The sequence below is a fragment of the Aquarana catesbeiana genome, linkage group LG02, assembly GCF_042186555.1.
Source record: "Aquarana catesbeiana isolate 2022-GZ linkage group LG02, ASM4218655v1, whole genome shotgun sequence".
In the NCBI taxonomy this organism is placed as follows: Eukaryota; Metazoa; Chordata; class Amphibia; order Anura; family Ranidae; genus Aquarana; species Aquarana catesbeiana.
Genome location: NC_133325.1, coordinates 521,454,861 through 521,478,431, shown reverse-complemented (window position 1 = coordinate 521,478,431; position 23,571 = coordinate 521,454,861). Strand labels below are relative to the sequence as shown.

Genomic DNA, 23,571 nt, shown 5'->3' with positions numbered 1-23,571 from the left:
CTGTGCAGAGGTCACACTACATTAACTTGTAGCTTTAGCTGAACACTGTGCAGAGGTCGCACTACACTAACTTGTAGCTTTAGCTGAACACTGTTCAGAGGACGCACTACACTAAATTGTAGTTTTAGCTGAACACTGTGAGGAGGTCACACCACACTAACTTGTAGCTTTAGCTGAATACTGTGCACTACACTAACTTGTAGCTTTAGCTGAACACTGTTCAAAGGACGTACTACACTAACTTGTAATTTTAGCTGAATACTGTGAGGACGCACTACACTAACTTGTAGCTTTAGCTGAACACTGTGAGGAGGACGCACTACACTAACTTGTAGCTTTAGCTGAACACTGTGCAGAGGTCACACTAAACTAACTTGTAGCTTTAGCTGAACCCTGTGAGGAGGACGCACTACGCTAACTGTAAATAGTCTAGCTGCCTGACTGTGGTACTAATAGGATCAAAAGCACATCAGCAATTTTCTTCAGGTAGCTGTAAATACTGTAACAACACAAGCCTGCCTGTCATTAGGAAGATAACAGGAACGGATCTAGCTAAACTGAATACAGTGTGTGTATGTATGTATGTATGTATGTGTGTGTATATATATATATATATATATATATATATATATATATATATATATATATATATATATATATATATATATATATATATATAATATATATATGTATGTGTGTATATATATATATATATATATATATATATATATATATATAATATATATATGTATGTGTATATATATATATATATATATATATATATATATATATATATATATATATATATATATATAATACACTGTAAGTGCAGCTAACTGACTGACTGTCCTGCCTAATCTATCTAACTTAAATCAAATGACACTGTCTCTCTCTCTGTCAAGCCGGAACACACTACACAGGTCCGCCGTGCAGGCGGCCTTATATAGTGTGGGGCGTGTTCTTAACCCCCTGAGCCATAATTGGCCAAAGCCACCCTGGCTTTGGCCAATTACAGCTCTCTCTACAGACGGCACTGTGATTGGCCAGGCATGCGGGTCATAGTGCATGCTTCGCCAATCATCAGCCAGCAATGCACTGCGATGCCGCAGTGAATTATGGGCCGTGACGCGCCACACGAATCTGGCGCGAACGGCCCATATCGTTCGCAATTCGGCGAACGATCGAACAGCCGATGTTCGAGTCGAACATGGGTTCGACTCGAACACGAAGCTCATCCCTAATATGCATCCCACTCGAGAGATTTCCCCTCACTGCCATCTGTAGCACCCTCCTGGTTAGGTAAGGTGCTAGGTACATTTACATTTTTTATCCTGTAGTCAAGGGAGCAGTGATTGTTTGCTCTGGTCTGTTCAGGGTTTCACAGGCTGCGAGTTTGATTGTGTCCCCCTGCTTCTGGGATCAGCTTCCAGAACTTAGGGAGGGAAGATTAAAAAAACATCCTTAATATTGATTAGGGCCTAGCCTATCCATGGGGATGTGTACCCAGATGGTGGCTGGGAAGCTGATAAATAGTCTGAAAACTTGAAGAGATGGTCTTTCCCCAGCAAGGAGAATTCCCAGCTGTTTCTCCTCGGAGGCAAGCCTTGGATTGTGCTGCTGTTCTCTGAGGTCTTGGGACTCTCCATAAAAAGCACCTGTAACGGCCCATGCTATCACAAGGGATAATGTTGATTAAAAAAAAAATAAATAAAAGTACAGTGTAAAAAATAAATAAAAATAAATAAAACTTTAAAAAAATATTAATCACTCACGTGCAAATGCTCACACACACACGTTGGTCCCGCATGCATGTAAACACTGATTGCACCACACATGTAAAGTATCACCGCAAACATCAGAGCAAGAGCAATAATTCTAGTGCCAGACCTCCTGTGTAACTCTAAACTGGTAACCTGTAAACATTTTTAAAGTGACAGCTATGCAGATTTTTAGGTAGTTTTGTTTGGCGTGGTTCCATGGGCATACGCAATTATAAAGCATGCCATATTAGGTATCTATTTACTTAGCATAACGTCTTTTATGTTCTACCAAAAATTGCATATTATATTCTGTTTGTGTTCACTAAAACTCATTAAAATGTATTTTTTCCTGAAAATTTGCATTTGATAAACCTTTATGCAAATATTGTGCGAGATAAATTGCAAAAACAACCATTTAATTTTCCAGGGTCTCTGCTTAACCCCTTCACGCCGACATAACACATATATGGGCCTCACTGCACTGGACGTTTTTTTACGTGGGGTCACATATGTGTTTCTCTCTTTGTGCTGGGAGCATGCCGCATGGCATGTTAAGAAGCATAATGCACATGCTGTTTCATCAAGAATGAACAAATACAGATCTGCAATGTGTACTAAAGTGATTCTAAATATAATTTCTATTTCTTTAAAATGATAAACATGTTATGCTTACCTGCTCTGTACAATAGTTTTGCACGGGGCAGCCCTGATCCTCCTCTTTTCTGGTCTCCTGTCGACGTTCCTGGCTCCTCCCCCCACCCAGTGCCCCATAGCAAGCTGCCTACTATGGGGGGCACTCATGCGGGCTTGCTTCCGAGCCTAGCTGTGCGGGACTCGGACCCTCCCCTACCCCCTTGTCACTGGCTGCCACTTCTGTCTCTGAGCCAATGAGGAGGGAGAGAGCAGACAGAGCCTCTGCTTTCATGCACATCACTGGATTGAGATCCGACTCAGTAAGTATAAGGGGTGAATTTAGAAGAAATGGCCGCACACCACTGTAGATCAAAATCCTTTTTATTTGGACATCCCAAAAACGACAGGAATCAGAATGCTGGGTAGACGTGTTTCGCACACTTCACGTGCGCTTAGTCATTACCCTAAGTCATCACAGTATAATAAGGGGTGGCTGTGGGGGAGCTGCATGTAGAAGGTTTTTTACGTTAATGCATAGAAAGCTCTCTACAGTTATATAACTTTTCTGTGCAACCTAAACAATCCACAAAATGACTATTACTTTCTTTCATGGGATTACAGGGGGATTGCCTGGCTCTTGAATAAATCCACTTCATTTCCAAGCTTCTCAAAGCTCAACACTTTATCCATGGACGTTGTCAATCTCCTTTACTCAAACCAGACAAGGAATCATATTTACTTAAGTGATTTGGAACAAAGAATGTGATCTCTCCCCTATGCCCTACACGTGCAAGGTATGGGTCGTTTGGTGGTCTTCTTATGGATGAGCCCCTCACAGTCACACACTGCACAGCGCCCTCCTTACAACCCTCTACAGCACCACCTTCTGTGACAGCTCCTGCAACTCAACCAACCTTGGAAAACATACTCGAGGCCCTCCCTCGGTTTCTATTGGCTAGTGAGTGTCAAGTGCTTCTTTTCGATTCGCTAGACACAGTGTCGGTCAGCAGCAAGGTAGGCTGAGTTGGTCACCCCAGGCTCTTGTGGATGAAGTGCAGACGGTACAGCCGGGGCCCCGGGGGGAAGAAGAAGCCGGACGGCCCTCGGACAGGATGCATAGCGGAAGGGCCCCTCCTCAGCCTATGTAGACGTAGATTTCCTGACGTGAATGCGTTAATATGGTGTTTATCTATCTGTGCATTTTGTAGAGCCTTTTTTTTTTTTTTTTAATTCGTGTAGATAGATATAACGGTGCCGTGTGTTGAAGCACACTGGGTGTGAGCAGACAGAACTTGTGTCCATGCCGTCACGTTGGAGAGCTTGTGGGCGCCTATGTGTGTCCCAGGTTCAGAGTGTGAATGATGGAAAGGTAGTCTCCTATGTAATGTGACCTTAGAAGCTGCCTTTGTCATACTTGAATCTTCTGCTCCAGGGGGCTCGCTGTTTTTCATGTTGTGTTGGCCATTTACTTGCCCCTTCAGCCCCCTCTGCCCTTCCTCCTGTCTGGATACATGAAGCGTTGTAAGTCAGACGAATTGCACCCCGAAGAGGTGGCTGCTACACAAGATGCGCTTTTGCCACCCACTGTCATGGAAGTGCGAGGATCCGATTGCCCAGCGCCTGGGGATGTGGGCTCAGCAGTACCATCTGTCACCCCGGCACCCCCTGTCTACACACGGAACAAACCGCCAGACCTCAAGGTAATTGCAGGATCCCTGGAATCACTACTACAGTTTATGCACACAGCTATTTTATAAGCTTGGCGTCATTTTCCGGCGTTTTCCTACGTCTGGAGAGCTCCACGTGCCACATCTTGCCTGCCATAGAGGTGAATCATGCGATTGTAAATGCTGAGGCTTCTTTGCACGTCCCATATATCTTCCAAAAGTGGAAGTTTCGCAGTTGGAAAATGCATCAGGCGTGCATGTGTGGTGCAAAAGAAGCAACATCGTTTACAAGAGCCTGACCATGTACAACCATTCACTTATACGGCAAGCTGCATGCAGCACATGTAGCTACCCCACTCACAGGTGAGTGCCGATAAAATTACGCTAGGCATACAAATGCCTTTAAAACCAGGTGTGCATGAATTACTGTCGTTTTACCATCATGCTTGAGGTAATTGTAGCCATATTAGTGCACTTGCAAAATAAACAATTGAGCACTGTCCGTAATCCTTTTTTTTTATTTGCAAACTTGCACTAACATCCAACAATTGGATGTTAGTGCAAATAAAAAAGTATCACGGACAGTACTTAAAGTGGAAGTCCATGCGAAAACTAAAGCCACAAGCATTCTGACACTAACCTATATAGCCCTGTAAAGAAAAAAAAAAAACGGGTATACAGTGATACCTCAGTTTGCGAGTAACGCGGTATACAAGCGTTTCTCAAGAAGGGCTATATATTTAAATACTGACTTGATTTGTGAGCGCTGTCTCGCAAGACTAGCAGGACTCAAGCCGCTGGTGTAAGTATTACTGTGTGTGGACAGAGGTTTGGGGACGCTTTAGAATTTCGGAGACACTGGGAAACGCTCCCAGCTCGGTGGGGCGGGCATAACGTGCGTCGGAACAAAGTGTCACCAGCTCCCGAGTGTCTCCGAGCGTCAACAGCACCCCTGCACCTCTGGCCACATACAGTACTGCGTACACCAGCAGTGGTTGTGGAACGAATCATCTGAGTTTCCATTATTTCTTATGCTGAAACTCACTTTGATATATGAGTGCTTTGGATTAGAAGCATGCTTCTGGAATGAATTATGCTTGTAATCCAAGGTATTACTGTACATACCTTTTCTGCAGGCGAGCCAACCCAATCCCATGCTGAGCTGCGGCTTCGCTGTGTGGGCGGGTGCAGAGGACACTGCTGACAAAGGAAGCCCCATAGTAAGTCTATGGGTGACGTCACTTCCCATTCATTTTACAGCCGTTGCCGGACGTGTCCTCTGCAGAGCTTCTGCTGCTAGGGATCAGGTCGGATCGCCTGCAGAAAAGGTATGTATACTAGTTTTTTCTTTACAGGGCTAAATAGGTTAGTGTTAGAATGTTGGTGGCTATAGATGTAGGGATTTTAGTTTTAGCATGGACTTTCACTTTAATTGTTTCTGTAGTTTTACCTTACTGATGTATACCCGATTGCATATTGAAGTGACCCTACAGCTACATTCACACTGGTGCGAATTGTTGCTGCATATAGTGACAGGTCGCCAGTGGAGGCAGCTATTCGCGGCTCTCTGCACAGCCAGCAATTACCAGCGGTGATCACTGCTGGATGCACACAAAGTGTGTTCAGCAGTGATCACTGCAGGTAATCACTGACTGAGCAGAGAGCCATGAATAGGTGCAGCCGCCAATGACCTGTCATTATAGTAAATGGGGCCGGCGGCCGCACCTAGCCGCTGAAAGCCAGTAATCTCTGATTCCTAATGCTACTATTTGCACTGGCCCTAATTGCTGGTACGAATATAGCCTAAATGTTATACAGTTTACACTAAAGTGACACTAATTTACATATTTTCCAAAAATAATTTATACACACTACTGGCCCTGTAATCTATTTTTTCATGAAACTGTGTTTTTCTTGTAATGTTCTCTGGGAGCTCCTAAACCTCTCCTTTCCACCCTACTTCCTGTTTCTTTGGAACAAGCAGTGCATATTAGTTGTGGTCATGTGCACTGCTCTAAGCACACTACAAATCCCATAGACTCGGACTAGCAAGCAAATGACTACATTCGTATATACAGTGGGACCATGGAGCATGAATGTAGCCACCCTCTAACAGGAAGTCAGATCACAGTAGCAAAAAAAAATAAAATATGGAATTTGGAGATTTTATCATCTCTAAGTAATTGCACATTATATGCAAGATTAATTATTTTATCACAGTGCATCTTTACTTGAAATCGCGTTTATAAAGAGGTTGCAATGTGTTTTATCTGCCTGTATGTGTTAAAGAGCAACTCCGGGGAAAATAAAAATGCTCCTTAGCAGTGGGGCCACCCCTGCACTGCAAGGATTAAATGCTTGTTTAGGTCTAGGGTGCCACGAACAGCAGTTTTTCTTACCAGATCTCTTCTCTCCCGGCAGCTAGCACTCTCCTATACTCCCCTACAGTCTTACAGTGAACTATGCCTCAGGGTCCTCATGTCCAGTGCAGGACTATGGACCCTGCATTGTATTTGATGATGTCATAGGACCTGGGACTGGTGGAGCATAGGAGAGAAGAGACTGTTGGTACCAGTCTTATAATCTGGAAGGAGCCTGTGAGTGGGGAGGATTGGGTAAGTAAACTTGATTTTTATGGCACCCAGACCTAATTGAGCATTTAACCTCTGCATTGCGGAGGTAGTTCCATTGCACAGGAACATTTTTACTTTACCCAGAGTTCTGCTTTATTGTATAACTAAACCCATGTGCTGTTTTTTTTTTAATCCTTTTTTCCCTTTATTTTCATCTGGTCATCCAGCTAGTAACACACTTTTTTCACTGTATCTTTGGAGGAGCACTGTAGCCACCCTTGAACAGCAGCATTGTTACCTGCGGAGATGACTGCTGTTAGATGGAGATGTTAGATGTAAAGATTGACTTTACATGCGTGATTAACACATTAAAGCTTGACACCAGGTAACACCTTGAAGCTGCAGAAGTTTTTTTGGGATAAAGGTTTTACATACAGTGGCGGAAATAATTATTGATCCCCTGCAGATTTTGTTAGTTTGCCCACTTACAAATAAACTACGGGACTATAATTGTTATCATGGGTGTCGTTTAAATGATAGAGACAGAATATTAACCAAAAATCCAGAAAAAACAGTTACATAGTAGGTGAGGTTGAAAAAAGACACAAGTCCATCAAGTCCAACCTATGTGTGTGATTTTATGTCAGTATTACCTTGTATATCACTGTATGTATTGGTTGTTCAGGTGCTTATCTAATAGTTTTTTTAAACTATCGATGCCCCCGCCGCTGACACCACCGCCTGTGGAAGGGAGTTCCACATCCTGGACGCTCTTACAGTAAAGAGCCATCTACATAGTTTATGGTTAAACGTCTTTTCTTATCATTTTAATGAGTGGCCACTAGGGTTGCCACATCATCCCTTTAATCCAGCACACACATTAATTACACAGGTTCTGTGGCTGATTAAGGTGGTAATTAAACTAATTTGGTGCCTTATCTGCATTTAATCAGCCTTTGAACCTGTGTAATTCATATGTGTCCTGGATGAAAGGGATGATATGGCAACCCTAGTGGCCATGTGTCTTCTTAAACTCCCTTCCGTGAAAAAAATGTATCCCTATGTGTAGTGCTTGCAACCTTTCTTCATAACTAATATCCTCCAGACCCTTTATTAGCTTTGTTGCCCTTTTTTGTACTCGCTCCATTTCCAGTACATCCTTCAGGAGGACTGGTGCCCAGAACTGGACAGCATACTCTAGGTGTGGCCGGACCAGAGTCTTGTAGAGTGGGAGAATTATCGCTTTATCCCTGGAGTTAATCCCTTTTTTAATGCATACTAATATTTTGTTTGCTTTGTTAGCAGCAGCTTGGCATTGCATGCCATTGCTGAGCCTGTCATCTACTAGGACCCCAAGGTCCTTTTCCATCCTAGATTCCCCCAGAGATTCTCCCCCTATTGTATAGATTGCCTTTTTTTGCCACCCAAATGCATTATTTTACATTTCTCTACATTAAACCTCATTTGCCATATAGTTGCCCACCCCGTTAATTTGTTCAGATCTTCTTGCAAGGTTTCCACATCCTGTAGAGAAGTTATTGCCCTGTAATAAGTAATAATAAAAATGTTATTAATAGAATTGCAGTTCAGTGAGTAAAATAAGTATTTGATCCCCTACCAACCAATAATAATTCTGGCTTCCACAGACTGGCTACAGTATGTGCTCTATGTGGTACACAGATTAGTCCTGTCAATTTGAGACGACAAATCGTTATGTGTATAAAAGACACATGTCCACAGAATCTCTTTCTTCCATTAAAACCTCACCATCATGGGCAAGACCAAAGAGCTGTCAAAGGACGTCAGGGACAAGATTGTAGATCTGCACAAGTTTGGAATGGGGTACAAGACCATCGGCAAAAAGCTTGGTGAGAAGGAGACAACTGTTTGAGCGTTTATTTGCAAATGGAAGAAATACAAAATAACGATCAATCACCCTCGGTCTGGAGCTCCATGCAGGATTTTGCCTCATGGGGTAAGGAGGATCATAAGAAAAGCGAGGGATCAACCCAGAACTACATGGGAGGAGCTTGCCAACGATCTCAAGGCAGTTGGGACCACAGTCACCAAACACACCAAGTCACCAAAGACTCTCCTTCCTGCTCATCTTTGAGTCTGCTGGAACTCTGTCCAAGTGGAACTGGTCTAAGTGGTGATTTAAAAACCAGAGTTGAAAACAGGAGGTTATAGCAGGGGTCATACCTGGGCAGTGTGAGTACCTGAGTGTTGTCTGACTAGTGTGTGTGGATTGTTAGTACTTGTGTACTGTGTACTTGTGGATTGTGAGCGCACGTAGGTCTGCGGGTGCACGTAGGTCTGCGGGTGCACGTAGGTCTGCGGGTGCACGTAGGTCTGCGGGTGCACGTAGGTCTGCGAGTGCACGTAGTTCTGCGGGCGCACGTAGTTCTGCGGGCGCACGTAGTTCTGTGGGCGCACGTAGTTCTGTGGGCGCACGTAGTTCTGTGGGCGCACGTAGTTCTGTGGGTGCACGTAGGTCTGCGGGTGCACGTAGGTCTGCGGGTGTATGTAGTTCTGTGAGTGCACGTAGTTCTGCGAGTGCCTGTGTATTGTCTTGTTGAGTACCTGTGTATTGTCTTGTTGAGTATTAGTGTCAGGAAGCTATTTGTTAGGTAATTTGGACAGGGTATAATCCCCAATCCTCATTAAATTTAATAGGTACAATGCCCGGTGGGTGTTGAGAGGCAACTCGCTGTACATCTTGCGGCATGTATGCGTTCCTTGATCATCCGATCGAGGGTGAATACTGCTATGCAAAATGTAAGCGCATTGTTTCTCTGGAAGCCCAAGTTCTGAATCTGGGGAGGCAACTGTCAGCACTGAGAAGTCCCTCCATACTAAAGGAGAGCCAGGAACGTACACAGCAGGGGCCAGCACAGAGACGGGTGGAGACAAAGAGGTGCAGGCACTAGCAAAGAGTAGATGGGTGACAGTCAGGAAGGGTAGAGGGGGAAGTGCCAGTGAAGCCGATCCAGGGCTGGAGCATCCCAATAAGTACACTCCATTGCGTGACATTGGTGAAACCAGTCAGGGACCAGCACTGCTGGAGCTGAGGGACTCTGCTGGGGGAAGAACTCATCCATCGAAAGTGGGGGGGGGGGAGCGAAGGGAAAGGAAAGACAGATTCTGGTGGCAGGGGACTCAATTCTTAGAAGGACAGAGAGGCCAATCTGTAACAAAGACCTGAAGCGCCGAACAGTATGTTGTCTACCGGGCGCTCGGGTTCGACACATCACAGATCTGGTGGACAGATTACTGGGAGGGGCAGGGGAAGACCCAGCTTTCATGGTGCACGTTGGCACCAATGACAAAGTCAGAGGCAGATGGAGTGTCCTAAAGAACGATTTTAGAGACTTAGGCGCTAAATTGAGGAAAAGGACCTCCAAGGTAGTATTCTCAGGAATACTACCGGTACATCGAGCCACACCAGAAAGGCAGAGGGAGATTAGGGAAGTAAACAAGGGGCTGAAGAGCTGGTGTAGTAAGGAGGGGTTTGGGTTCCTGGAGGACTGGGCCAACTTCTCAGTCGATAACCAGTACTATAGAAGGGACGGACTGCACCTAAATGAGGAGGGTGTAGATAAGCTGGGAATGAAGATGGCCAGAAAGTTAGATGGGATTTTAAACTCTGCGATGGGGGGAGGATGCAGAGGTAGAGATAATCAATGCGGAACATATTCCAGAGGGTAGTATTGGGGCATTAATGGTAGGTTGAGCAAAGCACATAAACCCAAGGTAAGTATAGTAGCAAGTCCTAGTTGCAATCACGGATCACCCAATAAGAGGATAGTATGCGACCGGTCTAAACTACATGGCATGTTCACCAATGCCTGGAGCCTGGCAGACAAGATGGGTGAACTAGAGATACTGTTGTACGAGGAGGATTTGGATTTTGTGGGAATTTCAGAGACTTAGTTCAACAGCTCTCATGATTGGCTGGCAAACATTCAAGGGTATACCCTTTATAGCAAGGATAGAGAGGGTAAAAAGGGGGGAGGGGTATGCCTATATATCAAGAATAATGTACAAGTGAATGTGAGAGATGACATCACTAATGGAGCTAGGGAGAAGGTGGAATCCTTATGGGTAGAGCTCCAAAGGGAGGAAGCTAAGGGGAAAATAATATTGGGAGTATGCTATAGGCCCGCTAACCTGAGGGAGGAGGGGGGGATGGATCTCCTATCACAATTTGGATTAGCAGCAAGGATGGGAAGTGTTATCATAAATGGGGATTTTAACTATCCAGACATAGCCTGGGCAGAGGGAACCACGCATTCATCTAAAGCTCGCCAGTTCCTCAATGTCTTGCAGGACAATTTCATGGTTCAGATGGTAGACGCACCAACTAGAAATAAAGCGTTACTGGATCTACTGATTACCAACAATACAGACTTGATCACAGATATGGAAATATGGGGCAATTTAGGTAACAGCGATCACAGGTCAATTGGCTTCAGTATAAATCACACGAATAGGAAACATAAGGGGAATACAAAGACACTGAATTTCAAAAGAGCCAACTTTCCTGAACTACGAACCTTGCTAGAAGGCATAAATTGGGATAAAATCTTAGGAACAAAGAACACGGAGGAGAGATGGGTTTGTTTTAAGAGCATATTAAATAAGGGCATTACCCAATGCATCCCATTGGGTAATAAATTTAAAAGAGCGAACAAAAGTCCTGGATGGCTTAACTCCAATGTAAAAATGCATATAAAAGCAAAGGAGAAGGCCTTCAAAAAATACAAGGTTGAGGGATCATCATCAGAATTCAGACTTTATAAAGAACGCAACAAGAAATGTAAGGGTGAAATAAGGACGGCTAAGATACAAGGGGGCAAAAAAGTATTTAGTCAGCCACCAATTGTGCAAGTTCTCCCACTTAAAAGATGAGAGAGGCCTGTAATTGTCGTCATAGGTATACCTCAACTATGAGAGATAAAATGTGGAAACAAATCCAGACAATCACATTGTCTGATTTTTGAAAGAATTTATTTGCAAATTATGGTGGAAAATAAGTATTTGTTCACCTACAAACAAGCAAGATTTCTGTCTCACGGGCCTGTATCTTCTTTAAGAGGCTCCTCTATCCTCCACTCATTACCTGTATTAATGGCACCTGTTTGTTATCAGTATAAAAGACACCTGTCCACAACCTCAAACCGTCACACTCCAAACTCCACTATGGTGAAGACCAAAGAGCTGTAGAAGGACACCAGAAACAAAATTGTAGACCTGCGCCAGGCTGGGAAGACTGAATCTGCAATAGGCAAGCAGCTTGGTGTGAAGAAATCAACTGTGGGAGCAATAATTAGAAAATGGAAGACATACAAGACCACTGCTAATCTCCCTCGATCTGGGGCTCCATGCAAGATCTCACCCCGTGGGGTCAAAATGATCACAAGAATGGTAAACAAAAATCCCAGAACCGTACTGGGGGAGCTAGTGAATGACCTGCAGGGAGCTGGGACCAACGTGACAAAGGCTACCATCAGTAAAACACTACGCCGCCAGGGACTCAGATCCTGCAGTGCCAGACGTGTCCCCCTGCTCAAGCCAGTACATGTCCGGACCCGTCCCAGGTTTGCTAGAGAGCATTTGGATGATCCAGAAGAGGATTGGGAGAATGTCATATGGTCAGGTCAGATGAAACCAAAGTAGAACTGTTTGGTAGAAACACAACTCGCCGTGTTTGGAGGAGAAAGAATGCTGAGTTGCAACCAAAGAACACCATACCTACTGTGAAGCATGGGGGTGGCAACATCATGCTTTTGGGGCTGTTTCTCTGCAAAGGGAACAGGACGACTGATCCGTGTACATGAAAGAATGAATGGGGCCATGTATCGTGAGATTTTGAGTGCAAACCTCCTCCTATCAGCAAGGGCATTGAAGATGAAACGTGGCTGGGTCTTTCAGCGTGACAATGATCCCAAATACACCATCCGGGCAACGAAGGAGTGGCTTCATAAGAAGCATTTGAAGGTCCTGGAGTGGCCTAGCCAGTGTCCAGATCTCAACACCATAGAAAACCTTTGGAGGGAGTTGAAAGTCCGTGTTGCCCAGCGACAACCCCAAAACATCACTGCTCTAGAGGAGATCTGCATGGAGGAATGGGCCAACATACCAGCAACAGTGTGTGACAACCTTGTGAAGACTTACAGAAAATGTTTGACCTCTGTCATTGCCAACAAAGGATATATAACAAAGTATTGAGATGAACTTTTGATATTGACCAAATACTTATTTTCCACCATAATTTGCAAATAAATTCTTTCAAAAATCAGACAATGTGATTGTCTGAATTTATTTCCACATTTTGTCTCTCATAGTTGAGGTATACCTATGATGACAATTACAGGCCTCTCTCATCTTTTTAAGTGGGAGAACTTGCACAATTGGTGACTGAGTAAATACTTTTTTACCCCACTGTAGAACATGAAAGACACATAGTGGAGGAGAGCAAAAAAAATCCCAAGAAATTCTTTAAGTATGTTAAGAGTAAAAAAGGGAGGACAGACCATATTGGCCCCATAAAGAATGAGGAAGGACATCTGCTTATAAAGGATGGGGAGATGGCAAAGGTATTGAATTTATTTTTCTCCTCAGTCTTCACGAGGGAATCGGGGGAGCTTCAGTAACCAAAACTGCAGTGTTTATCCGTATGACACATCACAGGAAGCACCTCCATGGTTAACAGAGGACAGAATAAAAATTAGACTTGGGAAACTTAACATTAATAAATCACAGGGACCAGATGGCTTGCATCCAAGGGTACTTAGGAAACTCAGTCAAGTAATTGCCAGACCATTGTTCCTAGTTTTTACTGACAGTCTACTGACTGGAATGGTACCAGGTAAATGGAGAAAAGCCAATGTAGCACCAATATTTAAAAAGGGCCCAGAATACATCCCTGGGAATTACAGACCAGTTAGCCTAACATCAATAGTATGTAAACTCTTGGAGGGGATGATAAGGGACTATATACAAGATTTTAGTAATGAAAACGGTATCATTAGCAGTAATCAGCATGGATTCATGAAGAATCGTTCTTGCCAAACCAATCTATTAACCTTCTATGAGGAGGTAAGTTGCCATCTAGATAAAGAAAGGCCCGTAGACATGGTGTATCTGGATTTTGCAAAAGCAATTGACACAGTTCCCCATGAACGTTTACTGTACAAAATAAAGTCTGTTGGCATGGACCATAGGGTGAGTACATGGTTTGAAAACCTGCTACAGGGGCGAGTTCAGAGGGTGGTGATAAATGGGGAGTACTCAGAATGGTCAGGGGTGGGTAGGGGGGTCCCCCAGGGTTCTGTGCTGGGTCCAATCCTATTTAATTTGTTCATAAACGACCTGGAGGATGGGGTATACAGTTCAATCTCTGTATTTGCAGATGATACTAAGCTAAGCAGTGCAATAACTTAGCAGGATATGGAAACTTTGCAAAAAAATCTGAACAAATTAATGGGGTGGGCAACTACATGGCAAATGAGGATCAATGTAGAAAAATGTAAAATAATGCATTTGGGTGGCAAAAATATGAATACAATCTATACACTGGGGGGAGAACCTCTGGGGGAATCTAGGATGGAAAAGGACCTGGGGGGTCCTAGTAGATGACAGGCTCAGCAGTGGCATGCAATGCCAAGCGGCTGCTACAAAGCAAACAGAATATTGGCGTGCATTAAAAAGGGGATTAATTCCAGAGGTAAAACGATAATTCTCCCGCTCTACAAGACTATGGTCCGACCGCACCTAGAGTATGCTGTCCAGTTCTGGGCACCAGTCCTCAGGAAGGATGTACTGGAAATGGAGCGAGTACAAAGAAGGGCAACAAAGCTAATAAAGGGTCTGGAGGATATTGGTTACGAGGAAAGGTTGTGAGCACTGAACTTATTCTCTCTGGAGAAGAGACGCTTGAGAGGGGATATGATTTCAATATACAACTACCATAATGGTGACCGCACAATAGGGATAAAACTTTTTCCCAGAAGGGAATTTAACAATACTCATGGCCACTCATTAAAATTAGAAGAAAAGAGGTTTAACCTCAAACTACATAGAGGGTTCTTTACTGTAAGAGTGGCAAGGATGTGGAATTCTCTTCCACAGGTGGTGGTCTCAGCGGGGGGGCATTGATATTTTCAAGAAACTATTAGATAAGCACCTGAACGACCGCAACATACAAGGATATACAATGTAATACTGACATATACTCACACACATAGGTTGGACTTGTGTCTTTTTTCAACCTCACCTACTATGTAACTATGTAACACTATTGGCAACACAATACGCTGCCATGGTTTGAAATCCTGCAGTGTCCGCAAGGTCCCCTCCTAAAGAAGGCTCATATACAGGCCTGTCTGCAGTTTGCCAATGAACATCTAAATGATTCAGAGAAGGATTGAGAGAAAGTGCTGTGGTCAGATGAGACCAAAATTGACATCTTTTGCATTAACTCGACTTGCCATACTTGGAGAAAGAAAAATGCCGAATATGACCCTAAGAAAATCATCCCTACAGTCAAGCATGAAGGTGGAGACATTATGCTTTGGGGCTGTTTCTCTGCTAAAGGTACAGGCAGACTTTGGCGCATTGGGGGGCCAGTGGACAGGGCCATGTATTGTAAAATCTTGGATGAGAACCTTCTTCTCTCAGCCAGAACACTGAAGATGGGTCGTTGATGGGTCTTTCAGCATGACAATGACCCAAAACATACCACCAAGGCAACAAAGGAAGGCTCAGGAAGAAGCACATTAAGGTCATGGAGTAGTCTAGCCAGTCTCCAGACCTTAAGCCCTTGCTGCCGAGCATACGCAGATACGCGGCCTCGGCTTTGGGGGGTTATACCGGGATGATGCCCGCAGCTGCAGGCATAATCCCGGTACCGTTTTTTAGAGCTATCCAGGAATAACAACTGATGCGGCTAAAAGCTGCTCGGTTGTTATCCTGGAGGAGCGGGAGGGGACATCCCCCCCCTCCTGCCGCCTTACGCCACTCTTACCGGGCTTCTTGACCCACCGGGAGTCCCGTCATCGATCCGCCTCTTCCGGCGGCTAGAGAGAGACTGGCACAAAGCCAGAAACGGTTTCCTTCTAGTCTTCTCTCTGTAAACACGGAAGTGTTTCCTGTTTACTCGGCTGCCAATGGCGCCAGTTTTTAAAAAATATTCAGTATTCAGAATCGACGAAAATGGCGATCTGAATACTTTGAAGTGCAAAGGAGGCATGGGAGGTCTTTTAGACCCCCATCCCTCCATAAAGAGTACCTGTCACCACCTATTACTGTCACAAGGGATGTTTAGATTCCTTGTGACAGCAATAAAAGTGATCAAAATTAAAAAAAAACACAATGTAAAAAAATAAAAATAAGTGAAATTAAAAAGAAAAAAATTTTTTAAAGCGCCCCCGTCCCTGCTCGCGCAGCAAAGAAAGTTGCGCCCGCATATGTAAACGGTGTTCAAATCACACATGTGAGGTGTCGCCGTGATTGTCAGAGCGAGAACAATAATTCTAGCACTAGACCTTCTCTGTAACCCTAACCTGGTAACCGTTATTTTTTTTTTAAATATCGCCTATGGAGATTTTTAGGCACCGTAGTTTGTCGCCATTCCACGAGTGTGTGCAATTTTAAAGCATGACATGTTTGGTATCTATTTACTCGGCGTAACATCATCTTTTACATTATACAAAAAAATTGGGCTAATTTTACTGTTTCGTTTTTTTAAAATTCATGAAAGTGTCTTTTTCCCCAAAAAGTTGCGTTTAAAAGGCCGCTGCTGCACAAATACCGTGTGACATAAAATATTGCAACAATCACCATTTTATTCTCTAGATTCTCTTCTAGCAAAAAATACAGATTTTAACTTGTAAACACCAAATGTCAGAAATAGGCTTAGTCATGAAAGGGTTAATCCTATAGAAAATGTATGAAGGGAACTTAAACTTTGAGTTGCCAAGCGACAGCCAAGAAACCTTAAGGACTTAGAGAAGAGTGTAAAGCAGAGTGGACCAAAATCCCTCCTGAGATGTGTGAAAAACTGGTAACCAACTATAAAAAAACACCTATGATAAAAAATTATAGACCCTTCATTTCTTTCAATCAGCTTCTAGGTTTTATTGTCAAAGCCTAATTGAAATTGAAAGCTGATTGGTTTATATGCACAGCTGCATCAGATTCTGTGTGCTTAAGTTTTAGTAAACCCCCCCCCCCCCATTGTGTTGATGCCTGTGATAGACTCCATCATAGTTCCACTTTAAAGGGGTTGTAAACCCTCCTTTTTTTTTTTTTAAATAACAAACATGTAATACTTACCTCCACTGTGCAGTTTGTTTTGCACAGAGTGGCCCCCGATCCGCCTCTTCTGGTGTCCCCCGGCGGCGCTGGTGGCTCCACCCCGCATCGAGTGCCCACGTTGGAGAAGGCTGTCCGTTCACACAGAATGCAGGACTTGGCTCTGGTGCCTGCATCATTGAATTTGATTGACAGCAGCTGGAGCCAATGGCTGTACTGCTATCAATCTATTCAATCAGGACACGAGACACCAGCTAGAGCTGGTGTGCTTGTTCCCGGCTGGAGAAAGATCCGTGTCAGGTAAGTAAAACTTGGGCTCGGGGGGGCTGCAGCACCACAGAAGGTTTTTCAGCTTAATGCATAGAATGCATTAAGCTGAAAAACCATGACAGTTTATGACCCCTTTAAGGTATTCAAAATGATTATTAATATCAGCTTTTTGTTTGCAATGGTGATAAAAACATAGTAATATAGATTAAAGTGATTGTAATGTATTTTTTTTTCAATAACAAACATGTTATACTTACCTGCTCTGTCCAAGGGATACTCATGTTTAGGGCCCTATGCGGTCAGGAAGTAGGTCTGGACCGCAGAAGACCTGTCCCGTGTGTAATGGGCCTTACCCAATTGTTTCAAATTAAAAGTCAAAACCAGCTAAACAATTAAATACACAGTTCAAAACATAAAAGCAAGCAGTTTTACCTGACAAATAACATTCCTGATGCCTTCATGGCAGCACACACTGGGTTGTGACTCAGCCTCCACAACCTGACAGGATTGGTCTAACTAGAAAAATTGAAGAAAGATTCCCCCCACCATTCTCTTTTTTTTTTATCCTCACCTGACGAGATTGGATGGACATCGCAAAGCCTCTTACCGCATCGCCCCAGCAGGTTCAAGCCTCTCCTGTTTGGAAGTCCCTCCTGTACAGTCTCTAAAGGAGCTTCTATGGAGGGAACCCCGCTCTGGTGGTCTCAGTGGCATCAGCAACAGAACATCTGGCACAGAAGTAAGCTTTAAAAAAGCTTCAAAGATTGCAGTGGTCTCCACTTTTCCTTTCAATTATTCTACTCCCCTTGCTGCTATTAATTTATGTTATTTTTTTCCTTTTGGGACCTGTAGTCCCACAGCACTTGGTCCAGTCCGTCATGGCCGCTGCGTCTCTCCCCCTTCATTGCGCACGCGTGGGAGGTGGTGATTCGTCCGTTCTGAGTCTTTTTCCAGTTTCCAAGATGGCGCCGGCACGATCGCGGTGCTTGTGCGCATGCACGAAAGCGTCATTTTGCCGCGACTGCTGCGTTTTTAAAAAAGGCTGTGAATTTAGAAGATTGTGACTGAATGCCTACAAGGAGAGGGACGCCTCTGAATATATATCATAAACACATTTTATTAAAACAGCAATATCCACTCACATAAAAATTGGAGAAGTTGCATTCAGGTCAGTTGGCTGAGCTTGAAGAGATGCAGTAGAACTACAGGTCACAGCGGTTCCTGCAGGGCATGTGAAGTCCAGGGAGGAAGGATGAGCTGGTGCAGCCAGATGCAATCTCTTGCAGTTATCAGTCCAACGCATATCCTGCTGTATTATCTTGGTGGTGTCCTGGATGTCAGGATAAGGGTTCCAGGTAGGAAAAAACAGGGGAGGGGGGGACGTCAGAGCAACCGTTCGGGCGGGCTGCCGCTCACCACTGTGTACTGAGAGCCTCTAAGCTGGAACACGGCCGGCCGTGCGGGGGATCACAACGAGGCTTGGGGAGCAAACAAAGCATGGCGCCCGGTGATGACGTCACACGTATGCGACGCGTTTCAGAATCGGCTAGCCATTGGAAGAATGGCCGCATTCCTTTATCAAGCATAGGGGATGGAAAACTTACTGGGCTTAAGTAGTCTAAGGGGGGGCGGGGCCAGGAAGTCCGTGATATATGCAGAATATTCATACTGGGCAGTATTTAGCAGCAGGGGGGACAATAAGGAAAGGACCTTACGGCAGCATGATAAAGAAACCATTTTTAAAAACAGGGCACCAATAGAGGTAAAAGGGTAATCATTATAGAACAGGGTAAATAAATGAATTAAAAATAAAAATAAGGATAAAAACGAACATTATTAGGCATGAAAGAGAATTATATAATAGAAGTATCATGCGATAAATTAAATTAAATTACAAAACAGCTACAAAAGGAAATACATAGTACATTAAATGAAGGATCCATATTACTTGTAAGCAAAATACAGTATACAATATGGTATATTAGGATAATAAATTAATCTTAGGCTGTGTAGGTGTAAAGAATATGCAAATAAATAATTAGGGGACTTAGACATAAGAAAGGGGATTAATCAATGTATTGGACATTACGAGGCGGAGTCATACGTTATAATAATTCATGTATATGTATATGTATCTACACACACACACACACACACGGGTGCAAACCCATGCGTGTGCAAGTACGCACATGTGCGCAGCCACATATAGGATGCACAAGTGTGCAGAAATTGTATGTGTGTGTATACATACACACAGACAAACCGAGTTGACAGAAAATGAGGGGGGGGGGAGGGGGGGAAGGTGGATTAGGAGTGAAAAAAACAAGGAAATGAGAGTAATTAGAGGGGAAAAAAAGAGAGAAGAAAGAAGGGGGGGGGGAGGGGAGGAAAGAGGGGGGGGAGAGAAGAGAAGGGGGGGGGGGAAGAGAAGGTAGGGGAAAGAGAAACGGGGGGCATAGAAAAAAGGAAGGATTGGGGGGAGGGGGGAAAAAAAAAAGGGGGGGGGGAAGAAACCAATTACCAATACTTACTACATGAGCAAACGAGCCCACCACCCCCATGATTAGAATAAAGACATAGAACCTGCGGTAAACAATAGTGATAAAAGTTATATGAACGTGTCTATGTATGGATGAAAAACATAAAAAAAAGATATAAAATGGGTTATTCGTATACTAAGTACCCCCATATGTACATATGGGCACGTTTGTAGACAAACATCAACAATTGTAGGTAGCTACATACGCATGTATATATGCTGTTTTAATAAAATGTGTTTATGATATATATTCAGAGGCGCCCCTCTCCTTGTTGTTGTTCTAGCTTGCTGGATCCCGCTTTTGGCTCCTTCGGTGGCTGCCCTGACTGACCTCCATTTATATACTCCCAACATATATGCATGAACATTTACATGCATCTATTTTTAGTTTCTGGACTAATCGTTTTTTTATTGAAGATAATTGTGCTTTGCGCCTTTTTACGTGACTGAATGCCTGTCAGTGATTCCAGGTCACTGTATTGCACACCTTCGCTGTGTGTTTCACCATAGTCTCCAAGTAAGTGCTCTTAGGCTTCTTCCTTCCCTATATTCTAGGGATTTTTATGTTTTACTGTTTCTTAAATCTTTCTGTATCCCTTCCAGACTTCTCTTGTTTCCTGCCTGCACTCGTCCTACACTGCTCATGGAGACCACTGCCCACGCAGACCACCCGCATCCTATAAGGTAAGAGGCTGTCCGCCTTCAGTGGTAAGTATTGAAGAGAGAAAAAAAAGAGAGCACATCTTCTAACATGGCACCTTCTGACAGCCCTTCCAGGTCAAAGTCAAGACGCAAAGACCAGTCAAGCCATACCTCAAGCAGAAGATCCCGCAGAAGCCAGTCACGCTCCTCATCTCGTCATAGGCACTCACGCCGTAGTCATTCTCGCCATGGTCACTCACGCCACAGCCGCTCGCGACATAGCCGATCACGTTATAGAAGACCACCTTCATCACGTCACGGGCGAAGCCAACACACCCGTCCTGCAGCTAATGCCTGCTGGGTATGTGGCGCTACCGCTTTACCAGATAAATTAGTATGCACGTGCTTTAATGAAGCCACAAAAAAAAGAGAAGTCAGAGAAGTGACCAAACTGATCCGAGAATCGTGCGAGAATCCATAATGGAGTCAGCAACACCTCTGCCGGCCAGACCAGCTCCAAGCACTTCTTCTGCGGCTCTTCCTCGCTCAACAGAACCAGAATCCCCTTCAGAGAGCGAGGATCCAGAAGTATCAGCAGGTTTTGACGTCGCTCTGGTTGAACACTTTGCGAAATCAGTCAAGGAGGCCACAGGTTGGGAGGAATCTGAGGAAGCACCTTAGAAAACCTGAAAATATTTTCCAAACCTAAAAAGGGACCCAGAAACCTTTCCTTTCATTGAGGAACTAGATGATTTAATCAAAGACGAATGGGAAAGATCCGACAAGAGGCCCAGCCTTAATAATAGGCTAGCCAAAATGTATCCTTTGAAAGAGCCTAAGGTTAACTCTTTAATTAATGCTCCTATTGTGGATGCCTCCCTAATGCACCTGGCAAGATATGTCACTCTACCCATCGAGGACACAGTCTCTTTCCAGGACGTTTTAGATCGGAAAATTGATCTGGAACTTAAAAAAGCATACTCCATGGCAGGAGGCGTCTGTAGACCAGCAGTCACCACGGCAGCAGTTGGTAAAGCCATCTCGAGCTGGGCTTCCAATATTGAAAAATCTCTTCAGGAAGGAGCAGACTTAGAAAAAGTAATTACCTCTCTGCAAGAACTCAGATTGGCAGGCGATTTCGTCGCGGAAGCCTCCGTGGATGTTATCCGATGCTGGGCCCGGGCAATGTTAGCCTCTGTGATGGCAAGAAGAGCTTTGTGGCTAAAACCTTGGATAGCCGACGCAGCATCAAAAACAAATTAATGCAAAATTCCCTAGGACCGCTCTAATCTCTTTGGCTCCAAATTGGATGCAGTCATTTCCAAGGTGACGGGGGGGCAAGTCAGGCCTCATTCCCTCTGACAGGAGACCCAAGAGACCAAGAGGTTCTGCCTACAAGGGCAACATTCCCGAAAGATACAGGGAAGCCAAGACCTATAGACCAGGTAAAGAGTTTAATAGAAACTGGAGGAACACACAGTCATCCTTCCTGAAAATGCGAAAAACGAAGGCAACCCCTTCTGGCACAGCAGAAATCCTTTTGAAAATATGCCCGCCCATCCTCCAAGGGTGGGCGCCAGACTCAAGAGATTCGCACAAATATGGTCAGAGAACATCAAAGACCCTTGGACCATTTCCACGATCAAGTTCGGTCACAAGTGGAGATTCCTAGACAGGATTCCCAGAAACCACTTTTTTCCAACCAAACTCCCGTCTTCTCCAGGCAAGAGAAAGATCCTTCTAAAGTATATAACAGAATTAAAACAAAAGGAGTCCATCCTGGAGGTCCCGCTATGTCAAAGAGGCAGAGGATTCTACTCCCCCCCCCCCCCCCCCTTTTTCTTGTAAAAAAGAAATCAGGGGATTTACGACCAGTACTGGACTTAAAGAAACTCAACAAGAACATCAAATTAGAATCCTTCAAAATGGAAAGCCTCCAGTCCATACTATTAGCTGTGAATCTAGAAGATTGGATGCTGTCCTTAGATTTATCGGACTCCTAGCTTCACATCCCAATAAATCCTGCCTTTCAAAGGTTTCTCCACTTTTCAATCAACCAACATCACTTCCAGTTCCAGTGCCTACCCTTCGGCATGTCATCGGCTCCCAGGACCTTCACCAAAGTTCTTCTTCCCGTCATTGCATATTTTAGAGAGAGAGGTCTAAGAATACACCATTATCTGGACGACATACTACTTCTAGCAGAAAGTCGCCAGGTCCTGATCCAGCACCGGGAGATCTTACTATCAACCCTGCGAGTTTTCGGTTGGCTAGTGAACTGGCAGAAGAGCAAGCTCCAGCCCACACAGAATATGGTATTCCTGGGGGCAGAATTGGACACCATCTGGAACAGAGTACAGCTTCCTCAGGAGAAGATTATGCCTTTGATTAAAAAAATTCAGAGGCTAATCTCAGCGACTCGCTTACCAGCCAGTGTGTGTATGAGTGTCCTGGGTTCCATGTCTGCAACTCTGCCCATGATCCAGTGGTCCCAATGGCACACGAGAATATTGCAGAATTCCTTTCTGAAGCAGTGGAATGGAGTATCAATGCTTCAGACAATCTACATCCATAGATCTGTGAAGCAATCGATGTGGTGGTGTACGCGTTTCAGCAACCTCAAAAGGTACAAATCTATAGTCCCTCCACAGCCAGAAAGTGGTTACTTCAGATGCCAGCCAGAAGGGATGGGGAGCTCATTACCAAAATCTAGCAGCCCAAGGGCAGTGGCAGTTTCGAGCTCACGTTATAGTATCAAATATACTGGAGCTCAGAGCAGCCTTTCAGGCGCTTCTGGCCTTTGCTCCATACCTGGCAGGGAAGAGCGTTCTGGTTCAAATGGACAACAGAGTTGCTGTAGCATATATTCAGAGGCAAGGGGGTACGAGGAGTCGCACACTAATAGAAGAAGTTCGCCCTATCTTGGATTGGTACATCTGGTGGACCTGAGGGCGGTGTATGTCCTGGAAGCACAGAACATGCTGGCCGACTATCTAAGCAGGGAACTTCTCTCAAACAACGAGTGGTCGTTGGGCCAGCAGGCCTTTTCTCTCTCCTTTCAAAAACTTGGGGAATACCGGAGATCGACTTAGCAGCTACTCCTGTGAACATCAAATGTCAGAGATTTCTGTCAAGAGCAGCTATCCCATCGGCCGAGGGAATAGATTGTC

General features: G+C 44.3%; 1 protein-coding gene across 2 annotated transcripts in view; it reads left to right on the top strand.

The window, feature by feature from the left end:
• Window positions 1-3,358: 3,358 nt before the first annotated feature.
• TMCC2 (transmembrane and coiled-coil domain family 2) overlaps window positions 3,359-23,571 on the top strand; it is a 221,586-nt gene continuing 201,373 nt past the window's right edge. For both annotated transcript variants that reach the window (XM_073615816.1, XM_073615815.1), the window contains exon 1: window positions 3,359-4,093. In XM_073615816.1, the coding sequence (XP_073471917.1) occupies window positions 3,905-4,093 (189 nt within the window). In that variant the 5' untranslated portion in view covers window positions 3,359-3,904. The remainder of the gene's footprint in view (window positions 4,094-23,571) is intronic.